General features: G+C 44.3%; 1 protein-coding gene across 1 annotated transcript in view; it reads left to right on the top strand.

Moving 5' to 3' along the window:
- ATP6V1C2 (ATPase H+ transporting V1 subunit C2) overlaps positions 1 to 18274 on the top strand; it is a 43664-nt gene that overhangs the window by 16723 nt on the left and 8667 nt on the right. The window contains exons 5-10 of the mRNA XM_044290780.1: positions 7221 to 7315; positions 9571 to 9662; positions 13528 to 13626; positions 14957 to 15025; positions 16776 to 16868; positions 18086 to 18179. Of these exons, the coding sequence (XP_044146715.1) occupies positions 7221 to 7315; positions 9571 to 9662; positions 13528 to 13626; positions 14957 to 15025; positions 16776 to 16868; positions 18086 to 18179 (542 nt within the window). The remainder of the gene's footprint in view (positions 1 to 7220; positions 7316 to 9570; positions 9663 to 13527; positions 13627 to 14956; positions 15026 to 16775; positions 16869 to 18085; positions 18180 to 18274) is intronic.

Raw genomic sequence — 18274 nt, 5'->3', positions numbered from 1 at the left:
ATGGCATCTGGAAGAGTAGCAAGTGCCAATCATCCAAAAGCACTTGTAGATATCATTGGTTTCTATACATTGTGTATATTTGTAGTGAAGAAACAATGATGGCAGCCGCTTCACTTGCGGTTTAAAACTGCATTAAAATTCTCGAAGGATGCCATTTCTCCCTTGCTTAGTGCCACAGTAATATAGGAGTAAATAATTGTAATCACTAATGCATTCATGAGAGCCCTTCAACAGCATGAAAAAAAAACATAGGTATACTACAGTATATAGTATAATTATCTCATGCCTATGGCAAACCCGCCGTGTGTCCGCATTTTAGCCCGTAAACAACAGATCCATAAAATACGGATACCTTCCATGTGCATTCTGAATCTTTCTCACTCCCATCAATGGAGAGAAATATTCATGTATGATAATTTGCCAAACGGCCACATAGATCAGCAAAAAATCTGGATGTGTGCATGGCCCCAGAGATATAAATGGGTCAGTTTTGCGTCCACAAAAAATTTGGATAGCACACGGATGAAAAAATACAGTGTCATGCATGAAGCCTTACTGTAATGTCCCCACTGAATTGCTCTGGCAGCTACCCTTCATGACAACATTTTGTGTACTACAGTCACCACTAGGGGGAGCACACTGTATACAAATGTATACAGCTCATAAGGAATTCAAAAGGCAGCTGTATAAATCCATATGCAGTGAGCACCATCTAGTGGTGGCTCCCGACAGCCTGAAATGTATCATTTTAGGCTACTTTCACACTTGCGGCAGTGTGGTCCGGCAGGCAGTTCCGTCGTCGGAACTGGCCGCCGGATCCGCCGATCTGCTGCTGACTGAAAGCATTTGTGAGACGGATCCGGATGCGGATCCGTCTCACAAATGCATTGCAAGGACGAATCCGTCTCTCCGCTTGTCATGCGGTCCGACGGATCCTTCTTGTACATTTTTCTAATTTTTACCGATCTGCGCATGCGCATGCCGGAACGACGGATCCTGCATTCCGGTATTCTGAATGCCGGATCCGGCGCTAATACATTCCTATGGGAAAAAATGCCGGATCCGGCGTTCAGGCATGTCTTCAGTTTTTTTCGCCAGAGAGAAAACCGTAGCTTGCTACGGTTTTCTCTTTTGCCTGATCAGTCAAAACGACTGAACTGAAGACATCCTGATGCAAACTGAACGGATTAGGCCTCTTTCACACTTGCGTTGTCCGGATCCGGCGTGTACTCCACTTGCCGGAATTACACGCCGGATCCGGAAAAACGCAAGTGTACTGAAAGCATTTGAAGACGGATCCGTCTTCAAAATGCTTTCAGTGTTACTATGGCACCCAGGACGCTATTAAAGTCCTGGTTGCCATAGTAGTAGTGGGGAGCGGGGAGCAGCATACTTACAGTCCGTGCGGCTCCCGGGGCGCTCCAGAATGACGTCAGAGCGCCCCATGCGCATGGATCATGTGATCCATGCGATCACGTCATCCATGCGCCTGGGGCGCCCTGACGTCACTCTGGAGCGCCCCGGGAGCCGCACGGACGGTAAGTATGCTGCTCCCCGCTCCCCACTACAGTTTACCATGGCTGCAAGGACTTTAGCGTCCCGGCAGCCATGGTAACCATTGAGAAAAAGCTAAACGTCGCATCCGGCAATGCGCCGAAACGACGTTTAGCTTAAGGCCGGATCCGGATCAATGCCTTTCAATGGGCATTAATTCCGGATCCGGCCTTGCGGCAAGTGTTCCGGATTTTTGGCCGGAGCAAAAAGCGCAGCATGCTGCGCTATTTGCTGCGGCCAAAAAACGTTCCGTTCCGGAATGGAAGACATCCTGATGCATCCTGAAGGACGGACTGTCCATTCAGAATGCATTAGGATAATCCTGATCAGTATTCTTCCGGCATAGAGCCCCGACGACGGAACTCTATGCCGGAAGACTATAACGCAGGTGTGAAAGGGCCCTTCCTCTCCATTCAGAATGCATGGGGATATGCCTGATCAGTTATTTTCCGGTATAGAGCCCCTGTGACGGAACTCTATGCCGGAAAAGAAAAACGCTAGTGTGAAAGTACCCTTACTTTATCACTTTAAGTGCATGGAGGAAACCAGGGGATGTGGAGGGAAGAAATTAATCGGCAAATAACTTTTTACTATATATATTCAATACGCATACCATACTTAGAGGAAGAGAACTACATCCATGCGGGCGCACCAGAGAAACACAATTCATGGGTTTTCCATTTTGCCACTTGGAAGTGCCGCATTCTTTTCTCATTTCAGCCTAGGCCATGTGACGTCACGTTCATCGGTCACATGGCCTAGGTACAGCTCAGCCCAATTGAAATGAATGGGGCTGAGCTGCGATACCTAGCACAGCCACTATACACTGGATGGCGCTGTGCTTGGTGAGCTGAGAGAAGGCTACAGCGCTACTGTAAGCGTTGGTGCCTTCTTAACTGGGTGATCAGATGTAAAAGTCCTTTAATGCACAGTCCTAGAAAATATAAGTAGCGGCCATGCTTTTATCTTCCGTTTACATGTTGATAGTCATTGGAATTGGGATTCTAGAACACCCTCAATATACTGCAGTGGTTTGAAAAGCATAATGGGAGTTGTAGTTTAGTTTCAGAGGGACAGATGGAAGATACCTACAATATACCTTACTTCTAGAGGAATGGAAACATTGCACAGTTCATGCTCTTTTCTGGGCGTATCAGTTTCCGGGCTTCTAGTATCTGAGATGGAAAAGCAATAGTTGGAGTCAGCTATCAGTGAGAAGACAACCTATGTACAGCTCGTATCCTGCTCCTCACCAGGACCTATTACTAGCAGTTCAGACGTTGATATATTAATTATAGGAAAACCCCAGATTTGTGAACTGGGACTCTACTGGTTTCTAGAATTATGGTCCCATTCATTTCAAGGGGGGACCAGTCAACAAGCTCAGGAATCTAAAGATCACTATGTCAAAGGGGTGCAGCCTCTGAAGGATCTTAAGTGGTCATTGTTTGTAGAAAACCCATATTCATTTAGGACCTCCAGGAAATGAACACTTGCTTCCAGATTCCTCTGCAGCTGATCGATGAGGGTCCAGGAGTGGGACATTCTGTTATCAGCTTATTTTTGTGGGACCCTTGTGGGACCCTACTAAGGTCTCTTGTACACGAACGTGTGTTGCCCGCAATGCACGGGCACCGACCGTGGGCCAGCCGCATGCGGATCGTGACCCCATTCACTTGATCGGGGTCCGCGATCCGTCCGTAAAAAGATAGGACAAGTTTTATCTTTTTGCGGAACAGAAGCACGGAACAGAACCCCACGAAGGCACTCAGTAGTGCTTCCGTTCCGCACTGCATCTCCGGATTTGCGGACCCATTGAAGTGAATGGGTCCGCATCCGTGAAGCGGAATGCACACAGCCGGTGTCCTGTGTATTGCGGACCCGCCGTATGTGGGCTGCAATGCGGCTATGGGGGACACGCGTTCGTGTGCAAGAGGCCTAACAAAAAGAGAATATCCAAAGCAAATACTTTAAAGGAGCCCATACACTTTAGATAAGTTGCATGGAGTATCCCGACTCTCCCCCAAAACATGATATTGGGGAGCAAAAAATTATTATGTTAAATTTATAAATCCTCAGCGATAAGCGGCCACCAGAGATGACTGGAATCAGCTTGTCCCCCTCTCCCCTTTAAGAACACATGCATACTTGGACAAACAAGCCTGTGCATGCAGGGGGAGAGTGGAATAGCATTTGGAGACAGCTATGTAAATTGTATGGCCAACTTAAAGGGGTTGTCCAGGTTCTTTTTATTTTTTTATCTGCCCATCGGGACTTGTGGAGAAATCCATACTGATCCCTGCTATTTGGTTCCGTCTTCCAGGCTCTGGGCTTTCTTCATTGCACTCTCAGTCCCCGTCTCTGACTATCCGCAGGGACAGGGTCATGTACATCACTGCAGCCAATGACTAGCGGTGGCATGTCCCCAAGCTGCACGTAACCCACTTGAGGACTTGTCGCAGCTTAAACCTTTAAACCCTGGATCACTCCGGTGCCAACAGGGTGTGACAGTGGCATTGCATGATCTCCTGACTACACACACAGAAACTACTTTTGTGACTTTTGACTTTCCAGGTTTTATAGCTCTGGTCCCCCAGGACCTAAAGCCTATAGACACCCGGGCAGCCATGTGCCACGGGGATTTACATTTCCTGCAAGCCGCATGAAATTCCTTATGAATGTGCCAACAGGTTACCTTATACATGCCGTACTGCAGCGTCTAGCTCTGGGATCAGCAATGGATGTTACGCTTTTATGTACTACTATCTACAGGTCCTTCTAAAAAAATTAGCATATTGTGATAAAGTTCATTATTTTCTGTAATGTACTGATAAACATTAGACTTTCGTATATTTTAGATTCATTACACACCAACTGAAGTAGTTCAAGCCTTTTATTGTTTTAATATTGATGATTTTGGCATACAGCTCATGAAAACCCAAAATTCCTATCTCAAAAAATTAGCATATCATGAAAAGGTTCCCTAAACCAGCTATAAACCTAATTATCTGAATCAACTAATTAACTCTAAACACCTGCAAAAGATTCCTGAGGCTTTTTACTTTTTCAATACTCAAAACCGCAATCATGGGTAAGACTGCCGACCAGACTGCTGTCCAGAAGGCCATCATTGACACCCTCAAGCAAGAGGGTAAGACACAGAAAGAAATTTCTGAACGAATAGGCTGTTCCCAGAGTGCTGTATCAAGGCACCACAGTGGGAAGTCTGTGGGAAGGAAAAAGTGTGGCAGAAAACGCTGCACAACGAGAAGAGGTGACCGGACCCTGAGGAAGATTGTGGAGAAGGACCGATTCCAGACCTTGGGGGACCTGCGGAAGCAGTGGACTGAGTCTGGAGTAGAAACATCCACAGGCGTGTGCAGGAAATGGGCTACAGGTGCCGCATTCCCCAGGTCAAGCCACTTTTGAACCAGAAACAGCGGCAGAAGCGCCTGACCTGGGCTACAGAGAAGCAGCACTGGACTGTTGCTCAGTGGTCCAAAGTACTTTTTTCGGATGAAAGCAAATTTTGCATGTCATTCGGAAATCAAGGTGCCAGAGTCTGGAGGAAGACTGGGGAGAGGGAAATGCCAAAATGCCTGAAGTCCAGTGTCAAGTACCCACAGACAGTGATGGTCTGGGGTGCCATGTCAGCTGCTGGTGTTGGTCCACTGTGTTTTATCAAGGGCAGGGTCAATGCAGCTAGCTATCAGGAGATTTTGGAGCACTTCATGCTTCCATCTGCTGAAAAGCTTTATGGAGATGAAGATCATTTTTCAGCACGACCTGGCACCTGCTCACAGTGCCAAAACCACTGGTAAATGGTTTACTGACCATGGTATCACTGTGCTCTATTGGCCTGCCAACTCTCCTGACCTGAACCCCATAGAGAATCTGTGGGATATTGGGAAGAGAAAGTTGAGAGACGCAAGACCCAACACTCTGGATGAGCTTAAGGCCGCTATCGAAGCATCCTGGGCCTCCATAACACCTCAGCAGTGCCACAGGCTGATTGCCTCCATGCCACGCCGCATTGAAGCCGTCATTTCTGCAAACGGATTCCCGACCAAGTATTAAGTGCATAACTGAACATAATTATTTGAAGGTTGACTTTTTTTGTATTAAAAACACTTTTCTTTTATTGGTCAGATTAAATATGCTAATTTTTTGAGATAGGAATTTTGGGTTTTCATGAGCTGTATGCCAAAATCATCAATATTAAAACAATAAAAGGCTTGAACTACTTCAGTTGGTGTGTAATGAATCTAAAATATATAAAAGTCTAATGTTTATCAGTACATTACAGAAAATAATGAACTTTATCACAATATGCTAATTATTTGAGAAGGACCTGTATTAGGCAAATAATTGCTTCATCCGGAACCTTTGATTTGTAGAGAAATTCATGTGGAACTGCACCACTGAGATCTCAAAAACAATTTTTCCAGGAACAGCACCACTCTTGGTCATAGGCTACATCTGGTATTGCAGCTCAAGTGAACAGAAGTGATCTGCAATACCAAGCACAGACGATGAATGAGGGTGGCGCTGTTGGTAGATAAAAAAATGCAAACCCATTTTTTTAATTTTACGCACTTGTGTCTCAGAATAATATTTCACAAGGTTCTAAAATAATATGCTGGTAATGATCTTTATATTATAGTATAGTCATCATACACAGTGAAACTCCTTTAATTCGGCATCAATGGGTACTGCTAGGTGCTGGATTATCAGATATTCTGAACTCCCTCTAAGGCCTCATGCACACGGCCGTTGATTGGCCCTTCTGTGCATTGGGGACAGTGACATCCATGCGGATTCTGTAAATGGATCGAGACCCAATTAACTTGCATGCACTACTTTTTTGCGGTACGGAAGCACGGACAGAAACCCCATGGAAGCACTCCATGGTACTTCCGTGGGGTTCCGTGCCTCCTTTCCGCACTGGACCTTCTGGATTGCGGACCCTTTTAAGTGAATGGGTCCGCATCCATGATGCGAGTTGCACACGGCTGGTGCCCGTATATTGTGGGCCTAAGGGTGCATTCACACGACCGTCTGTATTTTGTGGTCTGCAGAATGACGTCCGTGTGACTTCCATGTTGCGTCCATTTTTTGGGCGGACCCAAAAAAGACATCAGTGTGTTTTCTGCATCTCTATGTCTGTTCCGCAAAGGATAGAACATGTTCTATACTTAGCCACGAAATGCTGTTGACGGACCCATCGAAGTCAATGAGTCTGCTAAAAAAGTGGATGCAACATGGACGTCACACGGACGACATCCATATTTTGCGGATCCGCGTTTTGCGGACCATTAAATACATATGTTCATGTGAATTCTTCCTTAGAGTAGAGAACCTTCAGGAAAAAAAGCCAAATAAAATGTTAAAGGGGTTATCCCACTAATAACACGTATCTCCCTAGGACCCTCAGAGTCCACCAAAACGGGAGTCCTCAAGTGCCGCCAAGTGCCCCACGTGAAGGGAGCGGCAGTGCACATGTGTGACCACAGCTCTATTCATTTCTATGGGGGAAAAGCACATTTTTTTCCCTTTCTGCTCTGTTTTCTAGTCTTGTGAAATCCCTCAGAAATGGGCAGTTGTATGCTGGAAATGTCTCGGTGCTTGTCTGTCTATGTGTAACTAGTCTGTCTCTGTTCTTGCAGTTGACTTGGTCAGCTATATGTCCCGTTTTGAGTGGGACATGGCTAAATATCCCGTGAAGCAGCCACTGAATAATTTAACGGACTCTCTCAGCAAGGTGAAGTTATGGATTATTATCTTTTTCTAAAAATGTATCAAATTAAATTAGATCTATTAAGCATTAGGTTTGTGAAAGCCTAAGAATCCAGTGATGAATAACAGAAAACCTGGGGTGTGATCCCCTCGTAAATGTCTCAGAGGGTCCCCCAACTCTGCTCTATACAATATGGTCACCCAACGCCCGAGAGGAGCATACATTGCCTCAGAACAGTACCAGAATATAAGCATAAATGGGGTCTTTTATCAAACTGGTGTGCTTGGGGCAACTAAGCCAGTTTTCCTTTACACCCATTTTGATAAATTTCCCCCTATATGTAGTACTTTTTGGGGTCATTTATCAAACTGGTGTAAAGTAGAACTGGCTTAGTTGCCCATAGCAACCAATCAGATTCCACCTTTTATTTTCCAAAGGAACTGTCAAAAATGAAAGGTGGAATCTGATTGGTTGCTATGGGCAACTAAGCCAGTTCTACTTTACACCAGTTTGACAAATGACCCCAAAAAGGAGAAATTTTTCAAAACTGGCTTAGTTGCCTTTAGCAATCAGATTCCACCTTTCATTTCTCACAGATCCTTTGGAAAATGAAAGTTGGAAACATAGAAACACAAACACATACAAACACACAAACATAGAAGAGGATTCTTTACGGTAAGAGCAGTGAGACTATGGAGCTCTCTGCCTGAGGAGGTGGTGATGGTGAGTACAATAAAGGAATTCAAGAGGGGCCTGGATGTATTTCTGGAGCGTAATAATATTACAGGCTATAGCTACTAGAGAGGGGTCGTTGATCCAGGGAGTTATTCTGATTGCCTGATTGGAGTCGGGAAGGAATTTTTTTCCCCTTAAGTGGGGAAAATTGGCTTCTACCTCACAGTTTTTTTTTTTGCCTTTCTCTGGATCAATTTGCAGGATAACAGGCTGAACTGGATGGACAGAGGGCTTTTTTCTGTCTTATAAACTATGTTACACACAAACTGCAGCGGCTTCCTCCCCTCTCCATAGACGTTTGTGCGTCATGCTGAACTTATAGAGTTAAGAGGCTGAGTGAAGGGAAAGAGGAGGAAAGCAGCCCAGGAGGAAGCATAATTCTTTAATAAGATATATTACAAAGTTTCCTATATTCACCTGTACTATTCATTTCTGAAAACTTCTTTATCACTAGAGGTAGATTTTACTGAGAAACTGGCAAGAAAAGAGTTTCCTATATTCTCTTTCTTAGCAACAGGCATTGCAGAGGTCCATGACAGGATCGGCTGTCCTTGCGTATGTAGAGAACTAGTTGTGTCACCCAATATACTACAGAAGGGATGGTAAACTTGTTTTATTTCTAAGTATACATACATACACATACTGTCTATGCTCACTACATACATGCATACATATGTACATTCACTATGTATTAACGCACATACTCATCACATACATGTGTCCACACTTACTTTATTATACAGTTTATCATCTGGTACATCACTCCAGAACCCCAGTGCAGAATTTAGAATGGAGCCCCCAACCATGACATGGTGGCCTCTTATAGGCAGAGGGTCAATTGGGCCCCCAAGGCACCAGGGCCCAGGTAAGATTACAACTTCTTCAATCCCTATAGTTACACACTGTTCTGATACCGTTAAAGAGGACCTGTCCCCTCTCCTGACATGTCTGCTGTATTAGCTTCATGCATTCCCCATGTAATAACAATTCTGGAGCATCTATTCTTATGACTCTATGTTGTGCCATTCCTTTATTATTCCTACTAGAAGTTATGAATCGCTAGCAGTTTACAGTGAAGGTCCAGATGGGAGTTAACAGTTGGCGGGGTGTCCTTGCATAGTCTGACACTATGCAATCAGTGCTGATAGTATCAAACTGTGTAGGGAAACACCCCCTACTGGTAACAGCCATCTGGACCTCCATTGTAAACGGCTAGTAATTCATTTATAATTTCTAGTAGGAATAATAAAGGAATGGCACAACATAGAGTCATAAGAATAGATGCTCCAGAATGGTTATTACATGGGGAATACAAGTGGTTACTAAAAACAGGCATGTCAGGAAAGGCGACAACTCCTCTTTAAACGGTAATGTTACTTAAATGGGGCTGAGTTGTAATACCAGAAACAGCACATAAACAAGGGTGGTGCTGTTTCTAGCAAAAAAAAAAAAAATAAATCAGACTTTTTTTCATCTTTTACATTTTTGTGAATATGATCTAGGTGAAGCTACTGACATGTTATCATTTTCCACATTTTTTTCAGCAAATGTCACAAATAGATACGGACCTGAAGTCAAGAGCACTTACGTATAACAACATTAAAAGCAATCTGCAGAGTCTGGAGAGGAAAACTGTGTATGTATAGAGGCTTATGTGAGTGCATTTAACTACTGATAATAATAATAGCATTAGGCACATGCCCATATTACCTCTATGTGCCTCTGGTATTATATGGAGGCGTTTATTTTCACGTATCTGAGAGAGAAAATTTTGGCCTTCTTCAGTGCACATTATATATACGTAGGTACTCCGCAAGACAATGGCTTACAGTGGCACGAAGTGTGCCCATGGGTACGTACATACCTTTGGGGAATCAGTGGGCAGACTCTCGAAGGCCGTATCTTTGTGATCTGTAGGATTCTGCCCACAAGTGGCCACTTGTCTGTTCTCAGGTGTCTACCAGATGTTTCCACAACTTTCATAAGTAGAACAGTCATGGTGACAGGCTATCTGAAATAAACCTGAAATGGTCTAAAAAAAAGTAAGTCATGTCTATCAGAGTTGCATATTATCTACGTACCTACAGTTAGAAAGCAGCTTTCCATAAATGAATAGTACAGGTGACTATAAGAAACTTTGTAATATATTTTGTTAAAGAAAAATGCTTCTATCTGCTTTTATCAAGCTTTTTACTGCTTTTAACAATGACGTCTATGGAGGAAGGGGACTTAAAGTGGGAACTTAAAGTGGCCTTAGAAAAAATACTAAAAGTGGCCACGTTTTGTAGTTGGGTCCAAATTGATGGAAGGCAGGGCCAGCAATACCATATTGTGGCACAATATACCACCCCAACAGAGCCAAATACCACAGTCCATCACAAAAACTTCCACTGGCTGGCCGTGAGGAGGGCCCAAGTGGCCCCCTGGGCATCGACCCACCAGGAAATTTCCCTGGAAGGTCTATGGCCAATCCACCCCTGTATGGAGGAGGAGGCTATTGGATGAGAGACACACAAACTGCAGCGGCCTCCTCCCCTCTCCATAGACGTTTGTACGTCATGCTGAGCTCATAGAGATATAAGGGGCTGAGTAAAGGGAAAGAGCTGGAAAGCAGTTTGAGAAGCCCAGGAGGAAGCATAATTCTTTAATAAGATATATTACAAAGTTTCCTATATTCACCTGTACTATTCATTTCTGAAAACTTCTTCACTTCTTCATCACTAGAAGTATATTTTACTGAGAAACTGGCAAGAAAAGAGTTTCCTATATTCTCTTTCTTAGCAAGAGGCATTTCAGAGGTCCATGATCGGCTGTGCTTGTGTATGTGGAGAACTAGTTGTGTCACCCACTATACTACAGAATGGATGGTAAACTTGTTTTATTTCTAAGTATAGATACATATACACACACATACTGTCTACTGTATGCTCACTACATACATGCATACATACAGTCCTGATCAAAAGTTTAAGACCACTTGAAAAATTGCAAAAAATCATATTTTACATTGTTGGATCTTAACAAGGTTCCAAGTAGAGCTTCAACATCCTTCAGTGGAACAATGGAGCTTCAGGAAGTGCAGGGGCATCAAACGGCTGCTGGCTATGTCCAGATGTTGCAGAGAGCATTCCTCATGACTGAGGGCCCTCGTCTGTGTGGTAACGACTGGGTTTTTCAACAGGACAACGCTACAGTACACAATTCCCGCAGGGCAAGGGACTTCTTCCAGGAGAATAACATCACTCTTTTGGCCCATCCTGTGTGTTCCCCTGATCTAAATCCAATTGAGATCCGTCCGCTGGACGGCTTCTGCTGTCCCCGACGTTCTGAGATCTGGCGCATGCTCAATACAAAGCTATGGGCATCGGACTCCATTTGAGCTTCAGCGCATGCGCCCGGCACCCTCACTGGCCGGGATCACATCGCGCCTGCGTCCCCTCTGCTTCTTTGAGGCCGCTTCAGTCTCTGTGTTCTGCGCCTGTGCCGGACACTTTTCTGAGCAGCGCAGAAGCCGCCCAGCGAAGTGAATATTGATGAGCTGGGCGGCGCTTCAAAATGGCGGTTGGGGGGCGGCTGCCTGGGCAGAAGTAAAGCTGAAACGCCGCCCCTTGGGCAGAAAGACGAGCAATTCTATCAGGTTATAAAACATCATTTTACAGTCTTCATAAGGTGGACAGGGGTTAGACTTATATGTTTTTAATACACAATAGAAGACCCGTGCATACATATATACATCTAATTATGCTTATTCGGCCTGTCAGTGTCCCTTTAAACTTTTGATCAGGACTGTATGTACATTCACTATGTATTGCACCTTTCGATGTACACCAACACACATCCACCAAAACTCCAAGTGGTGAAGAGATGAAGATCTGACCCTGGTTCCCAAGGCTGGAGAGTGGGCTTTTCAGCAAGTAGTGTTTTATGTGACCACTTTGTAGAGGTTCAGGGTGGTAATTTAGCTCAGATGTCTTTCTTTTTAGGAAAGTCAATAAAAGTCCATAAAAGACCAGTTTTTTACCACCTGCATTTCTTGCTGGGATTTTGCAATGCTTTTTTGCCAGATGTACTATAATTTACGACAGAAAGCAGCACAAATGATAGTTCAAATCAACACCAGCTCATAGCAAATCTGGCGCATTAACTTCCTGGCAAGGTGCCAAGTTTATTAAGAGGCCTTCATGCTAAGGATGGTGTTTGCAATGCCAGTCTTAGTACATCTCCCCAAGGTGTATTACCACTAGCGACTTCTTCATGGTGTTTTTCTCCTATAGAGAAGGTGAAGAGAGAAATGCCTGAAAAAAACAGAGCTGTTTTTTTAGAAGAATCCAGAAAGACAAAAAAACAAAACAAAAACAAGCTAATGAACATAAATGTCAGGAGAACAGAAACGTGTGTGTCCTGCATTTTATATTTCCTATAGTCCTTCAGCTAACATCTGAAACTTGGTGTTTTTACCGCAAAAAAATGCACCAAAAAACACAGGTGCAAAAAAGCCCTGCAAAATTGCAGAAAAGCGCCATTAAAAAATTCCACCTCTGAATCCAGTCATTGGCTGGAGCAGTGCATGTGACTAAGCTGGATGTTAAGTGGTGGGAACGGAGAGCGGAGAACCGGAGTGGCATAGAGCAGGTAAGAGTAAATCTTTTGTTTCATGGTCATGCTGTGGACATTTGATAAAAAATATTTTTTTAAAGAGGTTGTCTCATCACAGGCAATGGAGGCATATCACTAGGATATGCCCCCATTGTCTAATAGGTGCGGGTCAATAGAAGTGAAAGGGAGCGCACCGCACATGACCGGCCAACACTCCCATTCACTTCTATGAGCCTGGCTATTTTCAGCGGCCCCATAGAAAATAAATGGAGGGCGGCTGCACCTGTGCGCAGTGTGTCCTCCACCACTTTCGGGGCTCCATTCTCGATATAGGTGTGGGACCCGCACCTATAAGACAATGGGGGCATATCCTAGCGATATGCCCCCATTGTCTGTGATGAGACCACCCCTTTAAGGCTGTAGTGCTCTGCGTTTTTTTTTCAGGCCTTTTCACATCACCTTCTCTATAGGGGAAAAATTGCCATGAAGAAAAGGCTAGTGGTAAGGTACATTGCATGCAAATATACGCACAAAGTTCACCACAAAAAAGTGTAAGAAAAAAAAAATCATGCACTTATTAGGGCATTTTTTTACTGGTAAAAAAAAATGCCAGTGTCAAAATCATGTGTGGGGACAATACATGTTTAAACCAATTGTTTGCCTGTGTCTCCTTTATATGCCCATAATAAAAATGACTGCACAGGGGGAGATTTATCAAACTGGTGTAAAGTAGAACTGGCTTGGTTGCCCATGGCAACCAATCAGATTCCACCTTTCATTTCACACGAAAAATGAAAGGTGGATTCTAATTGGTTGCTATGGGCAACTAAGTCAATTCTATTTTACACCAGTTTGATAACTCTCCCTCAGAGTATTCAGTAATAGACCTCTCCTTTATTCCACAGGGGCAACTTACTGACCAGAACCTTAGCTGACATTGTGAATAAAGAAGACTTTGTGCTGAACTCAGAATATCTCATCACACTTCTGGTGGTTGTCCCAAAGTAAGCAGAAAATACACTTATAGCAGGCTGCATCAGGAGCAGGGGAGTTGTCCAAGATTTTAATATTGGAGGCCTATCCTCAGGATAGTCAGTGGATGGAGCTCATTAGTGCAGCACTTCTCTCATTAAAGTCAGTCGGACCATCCCTGCGTTGATGAGCGCTGTCCACTACAATGTTGGCGGTGGAGTGTAGTACCTTTGCCGACTTCCAACAACGTAGCTACACAGAACAGCTGATCGGCTGAGTTGCGGGGTGCCAGAGCCCCGCCAATCAGCCAGTGATGGCCTATCTTGAGGATAGGCCATTACGTGAAAAAGGCTCAACAACCCCTTTAATTGTTTACTAGGATTAAAGTGACATGGGGCTGACACACAGGCGCATGGTTTGTTAAAGGGGTTGTCCACTTCTTGGCTACTGTTGATCAACGTGTGTGTAAGATGACGATATAGCACTAATATAGCCTTTGTGGATATTCTGTGCTGTTTTCAATATTTCATAAGCCATGCGCCCGTGTTGGGCAAATCTTCTGTACTGTCCGCATTGAGGCCTGTCCAGAAGATGGCTGCTGATAGAGGGTCATGTGACCAGATACATTACTCCGCCTTCTCTATTCACACGCACTGCACCCGCAATAAACTACCAACACGTGGAACAAGTGCAGATGGCAGGTGCAGTGTATCTGAATGGAGAAGGCTGTGTGCTATGTCTGGAGTTATTTTTGCCTGGTCACATGAACCTCCATCAGCAGCCATTTTATGGACAGGACCTCCGTGTGGACAGCACAAAAGACTTGGTTACCAAGGGGACATACCTCATGAAATATAGAGCAGAATATCAACACATACTATATCAGTAGGTGTTATATAGTCATCTTACATATACACTGGTCAACAGTAGCCAGAAAGTGACCAACCCCTTTAAGGTTACAGGACACTTATACCGAGCCGTATGCCTGTGTGTCTGTTACATCACCAGGACAGATTTTCATTTTCCGGAAATTAATATTAAAGGTTTCAATTCAATTACTATAGGCAGAGACCTTGAAACTGCCAGGAATTGGTACAGAAAGGTTATTGGAGAATTCTATAACTTTTCATGGCATCTAGAAGGCTACATTCACTTGGCCGTGGTGCCGTTGTGTCCGTCAACCACCGATCCACTAAACATGTGTACCAGCTGTGTGAACTCTGCATCATGGTGTGGACTCAACCTCAGTAAGAGGGATTATGGAGGCATAATGTGTTTTACTAGTACTGAACGAACGAATGATAGCACGTGGTCCTCACTCTACATCTGGTCCATAATTCTTTTATATTTTTCCACATACAGGACCAGTTATACCGCTTGGCAAAAGACCTATGAATCACTGTCCGATATGGTTGTACCTCGATCAACCAAGTAAGATTCAGTGGGTAAAAATGGTTGGCAATTCAGATCAGGGGGGAAGGGTAACTGAACGAGGAAACATAAATTTTGTTTGATGTGGGACTTGGGTGACTAGAATGGTTGGAGGACTTGACAAACGTACATGTGGGACCTGCTCTAAGATGGTGGATCTGCTTTCATCCCCATGGCAGAACTGTTATACTGCTGTGTCTTGCTTTTTTAAGTTGGCCTGCAGGACAATGCAGAGTGCAGCATGTATAGCACGTCTCCAAAATGTTTGCGCATGAAAACACCTCTTTTTGAAGACCTTGCTGCTTTGATATGTAGGCTGCATCCCCTTTCATGATACATCACACCCCCCTCAGAGCATGTATGGGTGCTAGGGCTGCAGCATCTCATACAGGTAAAGCTCATGGAAGACTGCATGAGAGATTTGCTAGCCCATCTGGAAAGTCTTCTCTTTTTCTTGGAGAGTTGGCAAGTATGCCTTTAACTTCTCTTCAGCTTAGGACTTTATTGTATATGTTGTACTGCCCCTTATAGTTCTATTAATATGGTTGCTGTATTTTAAAGGGGTATCCCCATTTTCGTCACTAGTGACATATCGCTAGGATATGCCATCAATGTCAGATAGGTGCAGGTCACACCTCTGGGACCCACTCCTATCTACAGGTGGAGCCTCTCAAAGTTAAGGGAGAACAGCCGAGCATGAGCGGTTACCCTCTGTTCACCATTATGGGAGTCCTGATAATAGCAGAGTGTGCTCGCTTGGCTATTTTCAGAAGTCCTATAGCAGTGAATAGAGAGCAAGCCGTGCATGCATGGTGCACACTCCTTCACTTTGAGGCCCTGTTCTGAAAATAGTAGCAGGTCTCCGAGGTGGGATCCGCACCTATCTGATATCTGTGGCACATCCTAGCGATCACATCAATGTCTTAGATAGGAATACGTTTAAGTTGGCGGGCACATAGTGATTTCCCTTAGTTGACTAGGTAGCAGTTGGCTACCATTCCACCTTCGTATGACGACAGGGATGAACGTCCTTGGGCATCATGACCAAAAGAGGGCAAAACTATTAGTTCAGGGCCTTCCCCAGAAGGGAAGTACTGCAGATTGGGTCTAGACCAGTGATGGCTAACCTTGGCACTCCAGCTGTGGTAAAACTACAACTCCCAAGATGCCCCCTCTTGCTTGGCTGCTGTCAGAACTCTATAGAAATAAATGGAGCATGCTGGGAGTCGTAGTTTCACCACAGCTGGAGTGCCAAGGTTAGCCATCACTGGTCTAGACTGTGGAAATTGCTAGAGAAGAGGGCAAGTGATATAGAGACCCCATAGAATCACCTGAGCCTAAAGGGTAACCTGAAAGAGGGTGGGGCTATTCCAGGTGCCCACCAGAAGAAGAGGAATAGAAAACGCACAAGGGAATCACAGATGAGAGACAAGAAGCCCACAGCGGGTGAGACAGGAGTCACCCTGCTCTAGAGAGCACTGATGCAACCGTTCACTGATAATACACAACCGATACAAAACAAAACCATACCCAAACAAGAACGACAGAAGACAGATAGTAGACCTATTGGAATAGACAGGAGAAAATTAATGGATACATAATCCAGGAACCACTGATAAATTCAGAGAAGGGACATATTTAGTGACACCAACGGCTGTAGAGACAAGCAGGGCAGTGTCACTCCCGGTCGGCAGGGACTGGCATGAACGGGCACCCTTGTTTATTGTGTTGTCTGGTTGCTTCTTTGCAGGATGATCGCAGAGGACTCAGAAGGAGGATTATTTACAGTCACCCTGTTCAGAAAAGTGATCGATGAATTTAAAGCTAAAGCTCGGGAAAACAAGTAAGAGTTGTACATATCACTGTAGTCAAATGGACCATACAAATGAGAGGGTCACAGAAGAGGCCAGGAGGCCCTTCTACAATCTATCGATGCCCACCCTTTTATGGTTTAGGCACTTGGTGATTACTTACCTGACAATTCACTGATAACAGGCAACGGAAGTAACATCACCAACTGTGGGCAAATGGGGGCTTCTAGGAGAGGTTTTAGTTCTGTGACAGGTCCTCTTTAAGTTGCCCAAATTACATAGCCAGACTGCTGCCTATATAAAATGTGGGATCAGGGCCTCAAGCATCGTGTAACATAACTGCTAGAGCCAGTAGCACCCCCTTCAGTAGTGCAAGGTGCCATGCCTTGACACACCAAATGCTACCCATGTTTTCACCCTCCACCTACAGGCAATGACTTCACATGCCTTTGTATATAATGATGGCAGGCTCTGTAAGAATCTGTATACATTATAAAATATATTCAATTTCATAGTCCGAAAACCACTACGTGGTGTATTGAGCTTTCTGCTTCCGGTTCAGTCCACTATGTTTTTGTCGGCGCTGGCGGCTGTTGAGAACAGCCAATCGGATAGGGTGCTGGATGTTGGATCCTCATCAATCTGATTACAGGTGATCAATATCCAGAGCCTGCACATCCTCTTTAAGAAGACATCATTACACCAGGTCACCACTTTCTAATACTTCTCTATAGCTGTGTAGACAGTGGGCTTGAACATGTCGGCCAAAGTTGCAACTGCAACCTCCATTGTTGTCCCATTGGGCTGCAATAAAACTGAAATGTATATAATACATATAAAATATCAAAGAGCAAAAAATATAGGTAATTTCCTTTTTCAATTATTTTACATCTGTTTCTGAAAGACCGGGGTTGATGGTCACACAGCTTTCCTACAGTTACCTATGCGGCAGGATGTATCAGTGTATAATTAGCAGGCGTTCCTTTCTGGATTATGGGAAACTTGTAGGACATGGAGGGGTGTTGGGTCTTCAAAAGCTTCTATGAACAGTCTCCACAATGGCAGTCAAACGTAGAGATATACAATTTATGACATATAGAACTTTATGGCACACAGCTACGTGAGTCCGGGCCATACATTTGGGGTATATGTTGGGAGAATGTGCAGTGAGAACATAGCTTTAGACAGATAAGCGCTGCCTGCCTTCATGTACTGTACTGAGTAACAATGACATTTCTGTACATTTTAGGTTCATAGTTCGGGAGTTTTACTTCAATGAGAAAGAAATGCAGTCAGAAAAAGACGAAATGATTAAACTGGAGGCAGATAAGAAGCAGCAGTATGTAAGTCTTTAATACGACATTCAAGAAGTTTGAACACATAGAAACGCTGTCCTACAATTAGGTCCATATATATTTGGACACTGACACAAATTTTG

This window comes from Bufo gargarizans, chromosome 4, assembly GCF_014858855.1.
Source record: "Bufo gargarizans isolate SCDJY-AF-19 chromosome 4, ASM1485885v1, whole genome shotgun sequence".
Lineage (NCBI taxonomy): Eukaryota > Metazoa > Chordata > Amphibia > Anura > Bufonidae > Bufo > Bufo gargarizans.
Note: the sequence above shows the minus strand (reverse complement) of the source record. Positions and strands in the feature narration are given on the sequence as shown.